We start from the raw sequence: 21193 nt of genomic DNA on the forward strand, positions 1-21193 counted from the left end.
ACTTCGTCCTTATCACGACGCGCAGGTCAAATCAAAAGACCTGCATCTGGCGAGCCGAACTTGTCCTCGAACACTCCTGGCACTAAAAGCCATACGCCATTTCATTTCCCTCTGATTAGGATGGTTGCCCAGTTATACTTCCCCTTGAGTCAAAAGAAACTTGATAAACTACATGAAACTGACCAATTAAAGGGCGATGTACATGAAATAGTGTAAGTAACCACCAAACACAGTATACTGGTGAATCAAATTTTGCACAATGAATTATGACACTACATAGATAATAATAGTTTGTATGTACATACGATAATAAGTGAACTTCGTTCTGCGCCTCATCTGTTCACGACCAAGACTTCTCTAAAAATGAATGAACGTTTGAATCACTTGGGCTTAAAAATGCTTTACCGTTGTCAGTGATACTCTCTCTGTAAAAATGAAATGGCGTATGGCTTTTAGTGCCGGGAGTGTCCGAGGACATGTGCGCAGTGTGAACCATCTCGTGATGTGGACAATACGAATTTGGAAAAATCGAAACGAAATAATAATAGTGAAAGGACAGGGAAGAGAAATCCTTAAAGGCTGGCAACCACAGACTGTCCCTGTTGAAAAACGTCTTTCCACCGCTTCCCGTATAATCTCAGACCTGTAGTGTTTAGTGTAAGAGCTGGAACATCTGGTCGGCGGATGCAGGGTCCGACAGCTCTGCACTCTGACCAGCCAACCGAACAGAGGAGGGTTGGCCACGGTTCTACCGTGACTACGCCCCTGTATTCGGAGACGGAGAGGGGCTAATTCCCACCTTCGGGTGTCCTGAGAATGGTTTTCCATTCTCCTGCACTAAGGTGAACTCCGAGACAGTTCCTAGTATAGGCAACGAACGTCAACCCCCTCACTTTCTCCAAGCATCTCCTGGTCTGAGAGAAGCTGTCACCGTCTAAGAGGCTCACCTCCTCCTCCAAGGAAGGAATGAAAACATGTTAGTAGTAGTCTAACATCTTGGAACGCGACATAGACAGGGCGTGCTCAGCTATTGCTGATTTGTCTGGCTGGTTGGTTGAGACGGACATTACGTTGGTGTTCCTTGATACCATTACCAAAGGAACCGGCCTGTTTTGCCATTGTATACCTTGCCGCAAGCACTGGGAATTTTGTACACCCCAGAATGGGCACCAGCAGGATCTTTTCAAGGATGGTGGTGGTGGTGGTGGTGGTGGGGGGGCACATTAAAATTTTTCTTGAATATAGAAACCAATATAGTTACAGAAATTTCCGGTTATAACAGATGCTAGTTGATTGTCAGTAAGTTCAGTTTATGAAATAATCTGGTATGATATTAAACAATTGAACATCAACCTTTTTAGAATTTCAGCGGGGGGCAGAAGAGGTTGCGCCCCCCCCCCCTCCCCCCTTGCGGGCGCCCATGCACCCCAGGGTGTGGTGCAGCCTTTGTAAGGCAGACGATGTCGGGCACCGTCTGTTATAGGTACAATGCACCTTTAAAAGCATAAGTACACAAGATCTTGCACGGGGAAACTTTATTTTACAGGCAGATAACAGAATAGATAGTAGTACACATTGCTATTCAACATACTCACTGTTCTTTTGCAAGCACTTGTTCCTCTACACCAAGACATCGATGTTGGCAAGAAAGAAATCTGCTTCTAGTCTCTGAAGCCACGTCATGACGTTCAATTGCTTGCCATTCTGATGCTTCATCAACGATCCCAAGATATGAAAATCACTGGAAGGCTCAGCCCAGCTCGACAAGGTTTGCCTTTTTCTAGGTGAGATGAAGGGAATAGAGTTGTGTTGGTATGTGTCTTTTTTGTGGGGGGGGGGGGGGGCGTGAGGCTCCGCCCCGCCTCACAGCCCGTGGTGACCTACCTGTTTGGACAAATGACCGACAAGCGAGTATTAACGCAGGAACAGAGCCTAGTACAAGAGTACAGAATTACTTGAGGTGCAAAGGCTAGTCTTCTGCCAGCTACTTGCACCCCTCCGTAAAGGAGAAGTTATGAGAAACCTTCCTAAACCCACCAGGCAATCCCATATCTCCTTTCGGCACTGGTTACCCTGTCGCGGTCGTACGAAGACATCCCCGACGCTAGACCACTGCCGCTCAAGAGCCACTGTCACCCCCGGTCCATGGCCGCCTGCAAGGCTTTCAAGGTAGAAAATGGAGAAGATACTATTTTTTTAAAAAAATGGTGCGCGGTCGAGGTAGAATAAACAAACGAGCATGCGGATGTCCAGTAATGCGAAAGCTCTTCCCAAAGGAGCTACTTCGCATACTCCCTTCAAATTAGGATATTATTGCAGCCGCCACTTATAACATTAAGGACGGACCGCATAGAGAATGTGGTGCCGCACCATTGTTGTTGTAGCGGTGGTGGTGAATATTGTTTTAAGAGGACATACAACTGGCAATCATCCTCCGATAACACTAATCAGAGGGGGTGGGGGTCAGGTACAAGGGATCCGAAACTTAGAAAAATGAAGGTGTCGCCAAAGAAAGACAAAAGTCCACTACGGGCATGAAAATGATAGACTCCCTAAACTTCGTGACCTAATACCATCGGGGTCTGAAATGAACAAGAGTTGATCGACTGAGGTCGGGTAGGACAGATGAAAGTGAGGAGCCTGGCACAAGCAATGCCAGGGCTCAGCTAAAGACCCCGTGGTCACCAACCCACGCTCCCAAGTTGAGTCTCTGAAGCCTTTTAGTCACCTCTTACGACAGACAGGAGATATCGCGAGTGTTATTCTACTGCCCCGACCCAGGAGATCGATTGATTAATTGAAGATGAGTGGGTAGAATTAACTTCAAGAGAGCCAGGGCGGGCCTTTGTTGATAAACAGTTGCCAATGCTCTACGCACGCCAGCGTTGCTTTGGCGCGAACTGAACTGGGATAGCAGTTCTGCTTACAGCTACCACCTAGCGGTTTCTGTTTGAGGTATGGCGCGCCAGTGTGTGGTCGCACATGATAAGACAAGGTTTCTTCATAGCACAATATGTGGAAAAGAGAATGTTGCATTCAACCCGTCGTACAGTACAATATAACTCAAGAAACCGCACTGCCAAACACACAGCAATATTGCTATACTACATAACCATAAAAAATCTAGGAAATAACAGCTGTTATTCTTCTCCTACCTATTAAATATGATTTTCCTCACTTCCGTGCAGCTTTTACGTACCGGTAGATTTATTCTTTGGCGTGTATCGATTGTTAGGTTTGGCCAACGATCTAGAAAGAGGACTCTTTCCTCTTTCTAGCTCGTTGGGTTTGGCCATATTTCCCGATATTTAGATGATCTGTGGCAGTTTCCCTCGTTCCGATTAAACACAAATATTTTCCTGAATTTTTCCCACTTAAGATGACAACTTCATATAAAATAAAGTTCAACAACGTTAGTTTGGCCGTTGCCTACGAGATGTATCTCGTAATCTCACAGGCAACGGTTTGGCACAACATAATAAGTAAGGCCAAATACAGTATTTGGTAAGGCCACGGTACTTCGAATAATCGATTATTCCGGGACTACATACGAGTAATCAATCGCACGCACCTTAATCGACAGTTGAAAGACGACTTATTTAAAAAGCGGAAAATTAATTTGTCGGAAAAGATGGTTGTAGTTTGTGTTAGTCTGTTGGTTGGATTTAATGATGTTCTGCAAATATCTAGAAAAACAGAATTCTGAACATGACATTGATCATCCTTCAATGAGGAGAAAAATATCTGGATTACCTTACGTGGTTTTCAATTTCATTATAAGATCTGTATGGCAAGAATAATATTCAGACATGATAACAGCTTTTGGGCTTATGCCGTGTCAAGAAAACAAGGTGAAACTCTTGACATTTCGCGTTCGTGAATGATTTTTATAGTCATGCTAATTATCATTCTTTATATAATGGCTGCATTAATCTGATTAATAGTTGCTCCCTTGTTACCAAGCTTTGTGCGTAGTTGTACTTCCTCTTAAAACAATAACCTCCCCTTGTAGAATAAGACCCGCGGTATTCCCTGCCTGTCGTGAAAGGGGACGTAAGAGGGGTCCGGGGGCTCTTAACTTGGTAGCGTGGGTTGGCGACCACGGGCCCCTTAGCTGAGTCCAGGTATTTTCTTCTACTTGTGCCAAGCTCCTTACCTTCGTCTGTCGTATCCGACCTCCCTTGGCCAACTCTTGTTCTCTTCGACTCCGACGGTATTAGGGTTGCGAATCCTAGGGGCTCTTTCATTTTCATGCACTTTGTGGCCCTTGTCTTCCCTTGGCTGTTACCCCTATTTTTTGAAGTGTTGGATCTCTTCCATTTTTCTCTCTGATTAGTGTTAAGAGAGAACGGTTGCCTAGTTTTACTTCCTCTTAAAACAGTAATCACCACCACCACTTGTCACATGGTTATGAAGGTATTTAGGGGTTGTAGTAAGGATGTAATAGAGAGTGCATATAAGTCTGTAGTAAGACTCCATCCAGAGTAGGTTCAGGGTATGGGACCCACACCAGGATTACTTGATACACAAACTGGAAAAATCCCAAGGAAAGCAGCAGATTTGTTTTTGGTGATTTCTCACAAAAGTGTAGTGTCAAAATATTGTAAACTTTGGGTTGGGAAGACTTGGGAGTAAGGAGACAAACTGCTCGACTAAGCGATACATTCTAAGCTCTCAGTGGAGAGATGGCACGGAATTACATTAGTAGACAAATAAGTTTGAATAGAGTCTTTAAAAGTAGGGAAAATGATAAAATGAAGATAAAGTTGGAATTCAAGAGGACAAATTGGGGCAAATATTCATTTATAGGAGGAGGAATTAGGGATTGGGATAAATTATCAAAGGAGATGTTTTATAAATTTCAAACTTATTTGAAATCCCGTTAGAAAATTCTAGGTAAAAAATTGGTGGGGAATCTTCCACCTGGCTGACAGCCCTAAATCGAGATCGGTGGTGATTGATGATTTTTTTGAAACAAGCAAGTATCTTTAGTTCAAGCATATAAGAGATGAGGACTTTCAAATATAAAAAAGTGTCAGTTTTCCTAATAGGATAAAATAATTAGGGTATTTCTCTATTTTTTAATGAAAAATATCTGGCAACTCTGATCAAAATTCCTAATTTGGATACTTGTAACAATTGGGATATAAATGGCCTTGATTTCTTACTACCATATCTAGACTATTAGAAGATAAACATATAGTAAGAAGAAAGGTCTGATGGTTTTACATCCTGGAGATTGCTAAATTACTGGACTTAGCTCAGATCATTAGCTTTCTGCCTCAGGTCGGTTACAGTATGACTTAATGGCCCAAAGTCTTTAGCTGATCAGATGATTATGCTACTCAAGTTTCCTGTTCATTCTGTTACAGTATGAACTTCGTCCTTAATATCTTCCTGTATTCTAGTTACTGACACATTGCCCTCAAGTTTTCCTAATGTTTTGTAGTTAATGAACAATGCTTTACTTCAGCCTCACGTAATTACCAAAGTTGCTGAGTAGCTGTGAGCTTGCATTCAAATGAGAAACCATAAAAATGGTTCTCATTTTTTACAATGCGAAAATGCAGAAAACTAAGAAGATTGTTGGTGATAATTATTTTAAGAGGAAGTACAACTGGGCAACCATACACTATTAACACAAATCAGGGGGAAAAGTTAAAGGGGTCTAACACTTTGAAAAATGGAGGTTTCGGTCAAAGAAGGACGTGAAAATTAGACTCCCTAGGCCCTTCATAAATAATATCGTCAGGGTCAGAAAAGGACAAGAGTTGACAGAAGGTGGTCAGAGGAGCCTGGCAATGCTGGGCCCTGGTCGCCTTGACAGGCAGCAGATGCTGTGCATGTAGAATGCCAGTAGTTTTGAAGGTGGATATTGTCCCATTGGTAAATGTGTGTTACAGGTATTGGAACCAGGAGTTGAGGCAGTCGGTGGAGAAAAGAAAGAAGCCGAGCCTTACTAGAGTGATCGTACGCTGTTTCGGACTGAAGCTTGCCTTCTACGGTCTCATTCTCGCATGCATGGAACTGTTTCTAAGGTCAGTACTGTCCTACCATGCTCCATAGGGCGAAGTGTCATTAACTGTTTAGAAGAAGAACTCTTGGTGCCAAACAAAATTCCTTTTTTTGAATATTTGAATTTTCATCTTTTATTTATGTATTTATTAGCGTTTTGGGTTATGTGAACGAATCCGATCCGTGAAATGTCACTGTAATATTTGTCCCAAATGGAAGATAATTGCTTTTACTCAAATAAAGTGTAAAATCTGCGGTAAATTAAGAAATACTGTCGTTACTTTTTTTTTTTTTTGCTAGGGGCTCTACGTCGCACCGACACAGATAGGTCTTATGGCGACGATGGGATGGGAAAGGCCTAGGAGTTGGAAGGAAGCGGCCGTGGCCTTAATTAAGGTACAGCCCCAGCATTTGCCTGGTGTGAAAATGGGAAACCACGGAAAACCATTTTCAGGGCTGCCGATAGTGGGATTCGAACCTACTATCTCCCGGATGCAAGCTCACAGCCGCGCGCCTCTACGCGCACGGCCAACTTGCCCGGTGCTGTCGTTACTAGAGAAATATCTACAGAAATATGTATACGTACTTACACGCTGTAGACAAGGCTCCCTTGTGTTGCATTCCGCTGCTTGTGCCGTCTTGTGTTTCTTTCTTGAGGTCCAGGGCTAACATCAATGAATGGGAGTACTTTGTCTGTGAATTCTCTTTATCTTTGTCCATATGACTAGCGTGGGGAGTTCAAACAGCAAAATAGCATGATCCCTGGACCACTAAATATATTACTGTTTTGTTGAAAGGAAAATAGCATGATCTCTGGACCAATAATAATGAATGCGTTAGTGTACAAAACGAATGAGCAACATGAACTAAAAACAACACCTAATTAAATCAAACAACTTCAGTGAGCAAAGACATCATACATGAAAGTGTTAGACAAACAAAAAACGTACGGAAGTGCTGCGACGTAGCAGAAAAAATACTTGTAAGGTAGTAAAGTATGTATCCATATTATTCTCTACAAGTAAAAGATTCCATACTTTTTCTTAATTTACCGCAGATTTTACACTTTATTTGAGTAAAAGCCATTATGATCTTCCATTTGGGAAAAATAATACCGTGACATTTCGTGGATTGGATTTGTTCACGTAACCGTGGTTTGTTTTCCATGTACTAAACAAAATACCAACTATAATATTCTATTATAATCATCTGGGTTTCAGTATCTGAACCTCAAATTTTGAGGTATTGTAAAAAGTGAGAATGTGTTAATAATTAATTTATAAAGACATTATGGAATTGCTAATGTAGTCAGGAATATTATTTGTGGTTGCTGTACGTAAGTAGTTACCCAGATGAAAATCAGCATGCACCAACTCTTCTACTATAATCATTTTGTTCGGCAGATAAAAAGTAGATTTCCTCACTCATTGAAGACACTCTGACTTGTGCATTATGGTGTCTTTGTGATCCAGTTGTTCCCGCTGAAACTCTAGACGAGTATGTTAGGGTCGTTCTTGATACACAGGTCACAGGTCAAAGTAACTTGACACCAGCTAGCAGCTGAAAGGAAATGGACACTTCTTTATCCGAGGACCATCGCACAATAGAGGGGCCACTCAGTTAAATTTCTCAAATTATATACACAGATTCAGTTTTCTGAGAAGAGCGTGAACCTGTCCAATACAATGTTACAATCCAATATCTCTGCCATGTGAAAAGACTCCCTACAGTCTAATCATTTCTTAGATTATAAATGTTTCAACCAACATCATATATTTTTGACCGTTGGCAGTCCAATGAAGAAATGGAACACTCCTTTTCCATCACTATGATAAACATCACCCCAGGATCATGAACAGGGCATTGTATGGACTATTTTATACAACATTGTATACCATGGAGAAATCCCTTTTAATACTAACACGGCCCAGGTTGATGTGGAAAATCGCAGTCACATTAGTGAATATTTTACCGAGAGAGTTGGCCGTGAGGTTAGGGGTGCACAGCCATGGGCTTGTATTGTGGAGATGGTGATTTTGAGCCCCACTGTCGGCAAGCATTAAAATGGTTTTCCGTGGTTTCACATTTTCACAACAGGCAAATTCTGGGGCTGCACCTTAATTAAGGCTATGGCTGCTTCTTTCCTATGCCATTGTCGCCATAAGACCCATCTGTGTTGGTGCGATGTAAAACAACTTGTAAAAAGAACACCATTAATATTGGTTTTACTTGTCATTGTCAATGATTTTACTTGTTAAAGCAAAATTTTGTCATAAATTTGAATTTTTCTGTCCTGTTACAATGTATATCATCGTGTAACAGAACACTAATCTTAGATACTCTCCTTGTGCGTGGCCATCTCAAAGTGGTAAGTTTGGAATGGTGGTTGTTCTTGTGACACGAATATCTCTCAAGTTTAGATTGGCATAACAACTGCCTTACGACAGCAGAGACGATAAAGACTTAACCCTCGACCCATTAGTTAACCATATTCCAACGTGTTCCCTACCTCATGTAACAATAGGTCTTCTTTACCAACCAAAAATTACTAAAAAATATTTTTCATCTTACAATACATCATGTTTGTCTTGTACATGAATTTAGATGCCCTGTCTTTAGAACAAATGAATACCGTTATTCATTGACTGACATATGACGTAAATTAGTAAAGGGACAAGCAGAGAAACAGTATGGTGGCTGGTGTGTGTAAGAAACTTAAGTTTTTACTGGTTTTGGTAGACTGGCTCAACTGTAGCTGTAAAAGAAAGTTCTCTCATGATGTTTGAGTTATAATAACTGTTGTTGTCTGTTCCATGTTCCTACCTCATTCCATCCTGCTCTCCAGACTGAACCAGCCCGTCTTTCTGGGGTTCCTCGTCCGCTACTTCTCCGCCCGTAGAAACGCTACCAGCGAGGAGCAGTAATGAGACTTACGAGTATCCTTGTTGTCTACACCTCAAATTCAGAGTTAGCTAAAGCACCTGCACTAAGTTTTCACAAGGACATCAGCTTAGCAGGACTTTCGTTAAAGTAGAATATGTGAATAAGGGCTAGTGAGGCGCTGTCTGAGAGTGAGGATCAGTCGCACCTCCTTGCAGCTGAGCAGTGATCGCTTGGTAGACCAAGGCCCATTCATGACTGCATTGCTAAAAGTGGTGTGCAAGACAACAAGAACTGTCCAAGCTCTCTGGAAGCCAAGGCTGGAACACTTAGGTCGTCTCCAAATGTTTGTACAGGAGCAAACAAATGTTTGATTACAAAATTGAAGGGCACCAATCTCTGTTCGTTTTCTCTCAAGTCTGTGATCACTTAGTGCAAGTGCTTCTTTATGTGATAGACTAGTAACTTAGTTTGCGTAAGGTTAGAAACTAGAGTAGCTCAAATGTGACAAGTGACAAATGTAGTCAAATACGCTAATGACAAGTCAGCTTCAGAAAAGGAAGCAGCACAAAGAAATTCCGTTGTGAGTAAATTAAACGGAAAATACTAGACATGTTTGCTACCTACAGAAATGCTGTTTAGTGGCGAAATTGATGTTATTTACTATTATGAAGAGTAAAATATATCCAAGAGTTTTCATGTACACTTTTAGAAATCACACAAGATACTGTAATGGAGGGTGTAGCTAGGTCCATTTGTTTTCTTTTGATTTATGAACTGTATCTAGCTTGCTATGAGCAGGACGATGACTCTGGGTAATCAATGCTAGATCATGTAGAGTCAGAGGTCAGCATGACATACCATACACTAAACGTGTGCATCATTGTCAGAAAATTGCTATAATCTCAACACACACCCCTCCCCCACTGAGCATCTGCTCACCTTCCATGGCCAGTCCGGATTCAGTTGAGGGTTGTCCATATCCCTTGCAGATATTCAAAACCAGGATGCAGGGCAAGTTTCGGTATTTGAAGGAGAATTTCATTGTCAGGTTGGTACATGGCAGCAGATCGTAGTCTCATTCACCTGCATGTCTGCCTATTAATCCACACTGTTAAAACCCAAAACCCAAACCCCATGGCGCAACAGCCCCGAAGGGCCATGGCCTACCAAGCGTCCGCTGCTCAGCCCGAAGGACTGCAGATTACGAGATGACGTGTGGTCAGCATGACGAATCCTCTCAGCCGTTATTCTTGGCTTTCTAGACCGGGGCCGCCATCTCACCTTCAGATAGCTCCTCAATTGTAATCACATAGGCTGAGTGGACCTCGAACCAGTCCTCAGATTCAGGTAAAAGTCCCTGACCTAGCCGGGAATCGAACCCGGGGCCTCCAGGTAAGAAGCAGGTACGCTACCCCTACACCACGGGGCCGGCAATCCACACTGCTACTCCTGAATAAACAAAGCCAAGTGCTGAGCCACACACTGTTGGCAGCTGTCTTTCCTAGATGTTCCTTGTAGGAAACCTCCTGTCCTTCCACTTACTCTCTTATTTAATGTATGTGTGTAGAAGTGAAGTCTCCTCAGCCTCTTTATAGCTTTGTTTCATTGCAGAGTGGGTCAGCCCCTGTTCCTGGGGCGTCTGATCCGTTTCTACCGCAGCGACACTCGTGTGTCTGAGAACGACGCCTACCTGTACGCCATATCCGTGGTGCTGTGTTCTGTAGCCAACATCTTTGTGATCCACCCATACATGATGGCCATCTTCCACATGGGCATGAAGATGAGAGTCGCCTGCTGTTCTCTTATATACCGCAAGGTAACAAGTCGGCTTAATCAGTTCCCAGATATAAAACTTACATTTTGCCTGTTTATTATCACTATTTCTTCTTCTTTTCCTTTCCCAGTTCCCTTTCTCATAGCCTCCATCTTCTTCGCTATCCTTCCCTCCTCCTTTCTCTGTTCTGCCATCTTGACATCTTCTTTGTCTTGCCCGTAACACTTCATTTCACTGACTTGAATTTTGCTCTTGTGTTACTGGCCAGGTCTTGCTACTAATCTTTGTATTACTTCCCAAGTTCTGACCTCCACTTAGCCCAGTAACATTCTTACGCCATTCTGTTCTCCCAGCTTTGGTCTGGATGCAGCTAAAACATATGCCATAGAATTTCTGTTGTTTGTTTGCCAACTCACTCTCTTTCCTTAAATTTTCCCTCGGTATGCCTTTACTATATCAAGAAATCCCATCAGTAGATCTTTGCCATACACCCAATGGTAGCAACCACCACTGATCTGTATTTCTAAAGACATATTGCTCCTCTTCTGCCTGTCCTTCCATCTTTCCTCTGAGGCTACTTCTTTCCATGATTTTTGCAACTTGTGATACTTAATGCATACTTTGTTATCCTCCTTCTCCATTCCTCTGGCACACATTTCTGTATCCATATACATTTGACCAATCTGTACAACCAGATTCAGCTGCTTTCCCTATTTTCATTCTTCTGACTGCTAGTTCCACCTCTCTCACCTGTAAGTACAGCATATTTTCTGCACAATATTCCACATTTAACAAAATACACTTTCCATGTTTCCCATATCTTTTCTGACTGAGTATACTCTTTCTTCATGCAAATCCATACAGCAGCCTCTTCCTTTTCTTTTGCTGTATGTTTTTAGAGGCAAGGCATGATGCTAGGTTAATTGCTATTTAAATGCTTTCGTGATGTTTAACTTTATTTAGAAATGGCTTAAATTTAATTTCCAGCATTTGATGTAGTGACAACTTTTTTAATAGAAGGTTGTAGCGGTGATTATTTTTTCAAGAGGAAGTACAACTGGGCAACCAACCTCTATTAAAATAATCAGAGGGAAAAAATGGAAGAGGTCTGACACTTCGAAGTAGAATGTATCGGCCATGAAGGGCGTTGAAATTAAGGCTACCTAGGCCTTGAATGCTCTAATGCCGTATGGGTTGGAAAGTAACAAGAACTGATCAAAGGAAGTCGGATGGGATTGATGAAAGTGAGGAGCCTGGCACAAGTAAGTGGAAGCAATGCCAACACTCAGCTAAGGGCCCTGTGGTCGCCAACCCATGATCTGAAGTTAAGAGACAATGAGGTGGCTTTTAGTAGCCTCTTCCGGCAGGCAGGGGATACCGTGAGTGTTATTCTACCGCCCCTGCCCTCAGGACTTTCTATTTTTTACAGAATCGCTCCTCACTGACACTTGTGAATATCCACATCTTTTCATTTTTGAAAGTAGGGCTCAGTAGACTTAATGATTCCCGCATGTGACAGTAATAAGACCACATTGTGAGTATTAATATTATACAAATTATTTGTGTTTTAGTAATTCCTGAAATACGTGTAAGATGTCCGTACATTGTGGAAAGGTCGTAAACTTGTGCTAATAAACTTCACAGCAAAAATAATAATGGCCTCGGCTACTGTGTGAAAGTATTCGTATTTAATGTAATTCAACACATTGGAGACTGCCGTATTTAAATGTGCTACCTTCCAGAAATCTCAGGTTTTTGAAATTTTTTGAGTGTAAGGGAAAGCAATACTTTTGGAGTATTTAGAAAGATCACACTTTCCTCCACACAAAAAGGAGTTTTAATTATCATAATAGTGCAGCAATTTTTAAATAAATTCATGAAAATTATTTCTACAGATAAAACAAATTAATGCAACTATAGATGCCACTTAGGTTAATACTGTACTTTGAAATTTGACAAATATTGGACACACCTACTATAATTGGTCGGCTAGCACGGATATCCTTGTTTACAACCAGTAATATGTTTACCCACCACTTGTCGCTTGACAGTAGGCTTGCATTGAGGTGCTGCAGGTTGTCTTCTGTACATGGGAAACAACCCAAATTTTTAGGGAGCACAATAAAACAATAATACAGAATACACTTCACACTCTTGTGAAATTAGCTCATTATCTAAGTTTACTTGTCTGAAGCGTTCACTTGGTGTGTAACTGTTAACCTCATCCTCAATTTCAGAACCCCTGTCTTCCATAAGAACATCCACTCTGGATTCGTAGTGTGAATTTCGTACACTTGAATTAGACCACGTGCATCCGGGAGATAGTTGGTTCGAATCTCACTGTTGGCAGCCCTGAAGATTGTTTTTCCGTGGTTTCCCATTTTCACACTAGGCAAATGCTGGGACTGTACCTTAATTAAGGCCACAGCCGCTTCCTTCCAACTCCTAGGCCTTTCCTATCCCATTGTCGCCGTAAGACCTATCTGTGTTGGTGCGACGTAGAGCCACTAGCAAAAAAATGTTGCATACATTCCCGCTCATTTCACAGTAAGAGTGAATGATGACACAGCCTCAAGGAATGTGGCTGTGATATCAATTCCTTGAAGGAAGAGCTCGTAACCAGTGAGCATTGTGTTTAGAGAAGCATTCAACAGTATTTTGGTGAACTCAAAGCTCGGTGAATCTTAGCTACAGTGAAAACATGCTCATGTAGATTCTCTGAGGTCTGTCCGCAACAATGAGATAGCACGTTCTTAGTTTCTGCGAGCGGCGTCTCCACGTGTTAACCAGACTACACAGCAATTTCAACATTCCACGAGATTTCTGTTGTGTAATCTGTGATGGAGTTGAAACCTGTGGGATCATGGTTGTGAACTGTGTTGAACATATAGACTCGGCCCTGTTTTATGGCCGGATGCCCTTCCTGATGCCAACACTATATGGAGGGATATAGCCTAATCACTATTATGGGTTTGTCTGGTGGGTGATAGTGTGGTGTGTAATCTGAATGTGAAGAGGAAAGTGTTTGGACAAACATAAACACCCAGTCCTCAAGCCAGAAGAATTAATCAGATGTGATCAAAATCTCCAGCCTGGCTGGGAATCGAACCTGGGACCCTCTGAACCGAAGGCCTCCCCGCTGACCATTCAACCAAGGAGTCAGACGCCATAGGATTATTATCTTATCATCACTAAAATATTAAGAAATGAACTTTCTCGCTATACTTCATCCCTTTTCATTACCTGTGCATAGGTTCTCACTCAGTTAAGTTTTTGTTGTTCCAGGCTCTCAAACTGAGCAAGACAGCGCTGGGAGAAACAACAGCAGGACAAGTGGTGAATCTCCTGGCCAATGATGTAAACCGTTTTGATGTGGGAGTTATCTTCCTGCACTATCTGTGGATTGCTCCGCTGGAAACTCTGCTCATCACCTACTTCTTATGGAACGAGGTCGGCTTGTCAGCCGTGTTGGGAGTGGCTACCATCATCATCTTCATTCCTCTGCAAGGTGAGTCAACAATTGCAGCTGAAATGAAAGAATTCTTGAATTGTCTGATTTAAAAGTATCACAATCTCAGTTCAACCAATAGTTTGACATCTATCTAAATTTGATCATAAACAAACGTTGGAATGGTGCTTGAAATCAGATACAGCAACAACTACACCTACTGTGCTGCTGCGACCTGAGCAAGTTGCTTTTCTTTTCTCAACTCTTATATAACACTTTAAAAACCAACTTTTTTTCATCCAGAGAGAAGATCTGTACTTGAGGATCTCGTGGACTGACATCACCCATCACAACGAACTATCAGAATTGTATACTTTGAACTGTGGTCAGCCTTGCAGAATTTTGCTCAAGAAAGAGAGTTGTGATAACAAGCAACTATTAGAATGGATAAGTCAACACAAGAAGAAATCTCTGGGAGATGTGGGTCATAAAGTTTCGTTGTCTGCTGTGTAACTTTGAAGCCGAGTTGACACAGTACGAGTGTACTTGTTTGGTACAATGGGAGTGTGTTCGTAGTGTGCCTGTTGGAAGGGACATCACCTGTTACTTAATCCGTTAGCGAACACAGCGCTCATCTTTATGTTTAAAGGCCATATAAAGATGGAAGTATTTGAATATGTCAATTTGAGATATTTATTTCTTCAGGAACACGACTATGGAGACGCGCGACCATTGGCTAGGTTTTCTGTTTATGCTCCCAGCCAATTCCTTCCACCTCCTTGCACCATCATTTGTTTCGTCTCCATTAGCTCCTCAACTAAGGTTGACAGCAGGAAGGCCATCTGGCCATAAAACAGCTAACCTCATCCCCAACCCCATATCAAGAAACGTGACTGCACGGTAGACAAACAATTTATTTAGGTACACAAATGCGTAAATTAAAAAAAAAAAAGTTATTTATTTAGGAACAGGAATACTTACATTTAAACAAATTTGAGATATGAGTATGAAATAATGCAAACATATAATCAGAAACTCTCTGTTCCGGAGTTATGATCACTCATGTAAACCTAATCTGTTTCATTACATCACTTTCTCTAAAGTCCATTCGATATTCCATGTCGTACGATGTCGGCATGTAAAAGATCTCTGGTGATACATTTGGTATTTACCCGACAAAATTAATTAAATCTCAGCCAGAGACGCCCAAGAGAGATCCGGTTTACTCGGTCTGCCATCTAGTGGGCCTAGAGTAAAATGGAACGTCGAAATTGACGAGCAGACAGCCAGATGGCGTCAAATCGAAATGTCTGCACACGGTAGCTGAGGCCATACGATTATTATTATTATATTATTATTGTAAGTTTTATAAAGTCACTAACAGTGGTCACAGTATAAACATTTCACATTAAACACAAGCATAAGATAAACCTTGACATTTTACAATGCAGATGCGAGTAGCACTGTTACTCGCTACTGAGCGCACGGTCGCACCTAATAACGGATTGAGGGTCTTGGTTTTCAAAGTTAACGGAAATGACTCTCACATCCCCCTCCTAACAATCTGTTTGAAAGGTACAGGGTGTTTCAAAAGTAGAAGTCTTGAAACATTCCTACAAAATGCAATATTCTCCAGAGGTGAGCACAGTGGTCACCATGTGAGTAACCACAGATTAATAGTGTTAGGAAAAGGAGTATGTGGATGCGGGAGTGGATTTAAAGGTGCAGTGCGTTGGATGATTTGGCAAATTTTCTATACGTAGTTGAACACAAGGATGAATGCATATTTATAGTACACGGCATGGCTATTCGCTAAAAAGCAAATATTGCCACCCTGTTTTTTTTTTTTAATGACTCATTATTGCTGCCAACTTAACTAGTTACATACTGAAATCATGAGACATAACCATCAACGAACTAACCTCAATGTAAGTAGCAATAATGGAAGTTCCCTTACCAAAGTAAATGATCAATTAAGATATTCATAATTAAGTTGATTTTCAAGCTTAATGAGGAATTAAGGAAATACACACTTACTCAATTTAATGTTATATATTTCTGCCTTTATTTTGATATTTAACCATATTCTTCAGTGTTTGCTTATGCCATAAATCAGTAAGAATACACAAAGGCTATGTCTGCAAACTGTACCAAAGTCATGACAAGACAGGGTTAGGTTACGTTAGGTTAGCAACAAAATTTCCTTCCATTTCAGCTGAAATGATCTTTATAGAGGAGGTAACATTGCTTTCTCTTTTTGGAGGAGTTCTTGCAGATTTTTCTTGCTTCTTATACATCTTAATTGAATGAAATAAGACCGTATTAATAAAATGCTGCGTTTGTCACGTAATGACAACTACTTTATTAAATGCTCTATTGAATCGTGCCACAATTCTACTTACCTGGTATTACCCAAACAGATTTAAAATTCTACAGAAAAATAAAATATGCTTCACATAAACCCGCAAGTCACTTTTATAATACGACAGTGGCAATACGTAAACCGTGACTACATAGTGCCATCCTGCAAGTGTCGTAACAGCAACACTGAATCAAAGCCAACTGTTAGAAAATCACTACCTTCAGTATTAACAATATTAACTGTATATGGCAGGTATCCACTTCCATCATTACTCCACTTGGGAATCTCTCAGCAATGTCAAACCCCTCAATTGAGGGTAAATACATTTCTTCAGGTGGTTTAATTATAATATTTTGCTGTTTGTCCATGCCACAAATGTTCTTAATTTTTGTGTTGATGTCATTAACAATCACGCCAGGAAAACTAATTTCTTTCGCACAACTTCTTCTGCTTCTCACAGATGCACAATTTGTAACTGTTTGCACTTCACTCTGCTTTCTTCCCTTATACTCGCAGGTTGGAGAGATTTCACTCTGCATAACCCCATGGAGTGGGACTCGCAATACATGTTAACATAACGCACGTCGCGAGTGAGGGACGTGATAGCACCGTGTCAACCTAACTTTATTTGGAACAAGAAGCACTATTAGAACTAAGCGTGGTGATGCATGATGGTTCTTAATGCTCTTACCCTCGAGTTGTTTGTAAACGTGTTCTTACCTTGCCTTTAAATTTGGTTAGAAGCAGTTCGAACAACAACCATTTAGCAGCTTCATTCTTAGGTGAAGGCAGTTTAAATACTTCTTAGTGATCTCTTATGCTCGTGAGCTGTTCTAGCAGCTCTCTTTACCTTCCATTATACCCAAGAACATGACCAAGATTGCCGATAGCTCCATATGGACAGAACATATGTCATTCATAGATTTCCTTCATCATTTGCATAAACTCACTGATCACTAACTCTGTCCTAGTTTTGTAATTGGTAATGGAATATTATGACTTTGCATCTAAATATAAAATCCTTTTTGAAAAAGATCCTTACTGAATCTAAACTGAGAAGATGGCTTAAGTTATTACCAAAGATCAACAAGATTGCTGGTTCTTGCTTGCAGGATACCTCGGGAAGAAGACTTCGACGCTGCGTCTGAAGACGGCTATTCGTACAGACGAGAGGGTGCGGCTGATGAACGAGATCATCTCCGGTATACAGGTCATCAAGATGTACACGTGGGAGATGCCGTTCAACAAGCTGGTGTCCCTTGCTCGCAAGTAAGATGTATGGATGTTTCTGGTCTCTGTGTTACACTCAGTGCAATCTGTGTCGCGGTGTCTGTTCTAGTGCAGTTTGTTTGTTTGTGCAGGCACGAGATAGTCACCATCAAGTACACGTCCTACATCCGAGGCATCATGCTCAGCTTCATCATGTTCTCGACGAGGATTGCCATCTTCATCACCATTCTGTCATACGTGCTGTTTGATAACAGGGTTAATGCTGAGAAGGTGAGTTCAGTCAGAGCTATGAACATGTAGTTTACTTCCTATATAACAAGAAGGAAGCAGTCTGGTCATTTTTGTGTCCTTAGTTTCAGTTGTTCTAGTGGGCATTGAGTTGCATCTTAACACCATCATTTTAACAGTATTATGAATTTAATAGAACTCCAATTCTGCTCCTAACTCTCCTACTGGAGTATAATTTCTGGATTAAACTCATCATTTGAACAAATGGTTTATTGGTTTTCATTGCTCATTATTAAATAAGCCATGTATGTATATTTAACAGATCCTTAACAAAAAGAGTCTAGCTTTTAGCTTTCATCAGGGCAGTCCATAAGCTGATACCGCTGACAGTGAGTATAGAAATGCTTCATAGAATGTGGAAGTCTGTTGAGGGAATCACAAACTGATTATTCACCACCCCTTTCTGATGACCTCGGGATCGTCTTGCTGTGCTATGGCGATCTGGAGGGAAGTTACTGACTCGCCGCCCTGTTGTTGAGTTTATCATCTTAATTGGTCCATATTGACTAGAAACTTATTATCATTAAAATCACACAAACAGATACCATCAACCTAGTCAATACTTATAATTATTGTAAAATGCTTATTAACACATTACATTTCGTACATGTTTCGAGAGCATCAATTTTCTCTTCTTCATTGGTTATACAAATTGCCCAAAAATCTTAGACCTATTATCTATAACATTAGTGAAACTCTGTTAAGAAGTTTTTCAAGGGACCAAAAAAAAAAAACCTTCTTAAGCAGGAAACTTCTTAAAAGGGGTAATGCCTGAAAACTTATTCTGTACATTGACATACATGTGAAACACGCAGCCAACAGATTTCCTTGTTTGTGAACACTACCGAAATAGGCTGATATATAAGAGCTGCTAAAAGAAAGCCACAATATAAGTACAGCATTAGATTATCATGACACGTATTTTTAGAGATAAAATAAAATACTGTAATTGAACATACTGTATTATAAAAATTCTTGATAAGGGAAAGGAACATATTATATAAAACCTTGCACAAGAGATAAAAGAAAATGCTAAGAATATTAAAACGGTAGATGGTGACCGTACATTATGTAAATTCCATACTGCATTAGATATTAAATACATTTCCAAACACAAAAGTCTAGGCTCCTACTTGGAAAAGAAATTGTCCAGGGTTGACTGTTTTTAGGTTTTTACTGCTTTCTTGAACTACAAACCACCGAGCAGGATAGCTGCAGTCGGTTAAGTGCAGTCAGTATTCCGTATTTGGGAGATAGTGGGTTCGAACCCCACTGTCGGCAGCCCAGAAGATGGTTTTCCATGGTTTCCCATTTTCATACAAGGCAAATGCTGGGGCTGTACCTTAATTAAGGCCACGGCCGCTTCCTTCCCATTCCTAGCCCTTTCCTGTCCCATCGTCGCCGTAAGACCTATCTGTGTCGGTGTGACGTAAAGCAACTTGGGGGGGAAAAAAAGGAACTATAAACCTCCCACATTCCCGCTTTGCCTTCCATGTGTTCTGAGGCACACTGACTGAACCTTCCATAAACCGCCTCAGTTTTTCACACCCCCTGACATCTTCAAGTTAACGGCAGCAGACGGGACACTTTTGTGTTTTAATATTCATCCACCTATTCAATACAATACAATACAATTCTTAAAAAATTAGGACATTGTCCTTATTAAAATTGTTGACATGAAATTAGTATATTAGATGGTACATGTTTCGCCCATCAATAGTGGGCATCATCTGCCATATTTTCTACCTTAGAATAGATCAGGTACCTGATTGGAAATAATCTATGATTGCTGTTAAAAACTATGTTGTATAAAATATATTGGAGATTGTTAAACAACTATTACAATATAAAATGTAGTATGCTGTTATTTGACAATATTAGTGATAATATTGGAGTCTAAAACATGGCAGTTGTTAAGGATTATGACATAATAAAAGATATTACAATGAAGATAAAAATCAGAAAATACATTCCATTTTGTTTTCAAATGGCGTATTGTTAAAAAAAATTTTTTTCTATTTTTTATGGAAAGTTAAGCAATGGTAATGGTCGTTGGTTCTTGCAGTTAATAAATGTTGATTTTCATTTATTTGCTTATAGATTTTGAAGAGTTGTTATTTGTTTTTTTATGGCCTGTTTCCTTTTGAGATGATATTAGTTGGAACTGTTGGTGCCGTAGGCTATATTGAAATCTTTGTAGGCGTCATTAGACCATCTTCTATGATGTGGTAAGAGTTTTTGATGTTGCTGTTGCGCGTATTGAGCTAAGCGTGTTAGTTGGAAGGGAATGTTGTTGTCATTCGGTGATTAGCCAAAGGTATGATGAGTTCTGTAATTAAAGAGATAATTTGAAAATTTAATGAATTACCATAATTGGAATTAAGGGGCCGAATAGTGGAAGTTAAATTTGGAGTGTTGACACTTACCCCTTCGACCGCTGAGATGTTAGTTTACGTTGAGAGTTTTAGAGTAACTGGCAGTCACCGAGCTCTTACTACGCGTGTTGTATTTGTGAAGTCTTGGTGGAGGGGGTTGAGCTTGAGAAGGAGTGGCTGACGGCCCATTCGCTGCGCGTGAGGAGGAGTTGTCGGCAGTGGAAGGAGGGGAGGGGGGTGGTGTGTGTGTTGGATTGGTGGGCGTGTTTACTGATTTGGTGCTAAATATTTTGTAAAAATTATTCAGAAGGAATGGTTTTTGTAATAGAATTGAAATCTGTTCATGAAGAGGACTTTTGTTATCTATTACGTCATTTAAGTTCTTGTCTTTGTTAAACTGTTGATCTAAGAAGATGTTTAAGTTTTCATATTCTGTCATGAGCTTACATTTTTTGATTCTTTTTAAAATTTGTAAATCCTGATGTATTGTAGTGAATTTGTGATCTGTTTCTTTCATGTGGTTACTCATCGCAGAGAATTTATTATGTTTTAAAGCGTTATAATGTTCTGCATATCTAGTTGAAAAACAGCGGCCAGTTTGACCAACATAAGAAAAATTACATACGGAGCATTTAAGTCTAGATATACCTGAGCTTGAATATTTATTATTGGTTGAATTGACTGAGTTGTGATTAAAAAATAAATTTCGATTGGTATTCTGTGTTGTGTAAGCGATTTTTACCTCATGTTTTCTTAAGGGATTGGTGATTTGATGGATTTTTGGGTTGGTATATGTGAATTTCGCGAATTTTGGTTTG

At 40.6% G+C, this 21193-nt stretch overlaps 1 protein-coding gene across 1 annotated transcript in view; it reads left to right on the plus strand.

The window, feature by feature from the left end:
- The window catches only part of LOC136885487 (probable multidrug resistance-associated protein lethal(2)03659), a 251334-nt gene that overhangs the window by 120801 nt on the left and 109340 nt on the right, over positions 1-21193 (plus strand). The window contains exons 3-7 of the mRNA XM_067158066.2: positions 5904-6038; positions 10510-10714; positions 13958-14180; positions 17595-17751; positions 17844-17982. Coding sequence (XP_067014167.2) covers positions 5904-6038; positions 10510-10714; positions 13958-14180; positions 17595-17751; positions 17844-17982 — 859 coding nt within the window. The remainder of the gene's footprint in view (positions 1-5903; positions 6039-10509; positions 10715-13957; positions 14181-17594; positions 17752-17843; positions 17983-21193) is intronic.

Source organism: Anabrus simplex, chromosome 14, assembly GCF_040414725.1.
Source record: "Anabrus simplex isolate iqAnaSimp1 chromosome 14, ASM4041472v1, whole genome shotgun sequence".
Classification (NCBI taxonomy): Eukaryota; Metazoa; Arthropoda; class Insecta; order Orthoptera; family Tettigoniidae; genus Anabrus; species Anabrus simplex.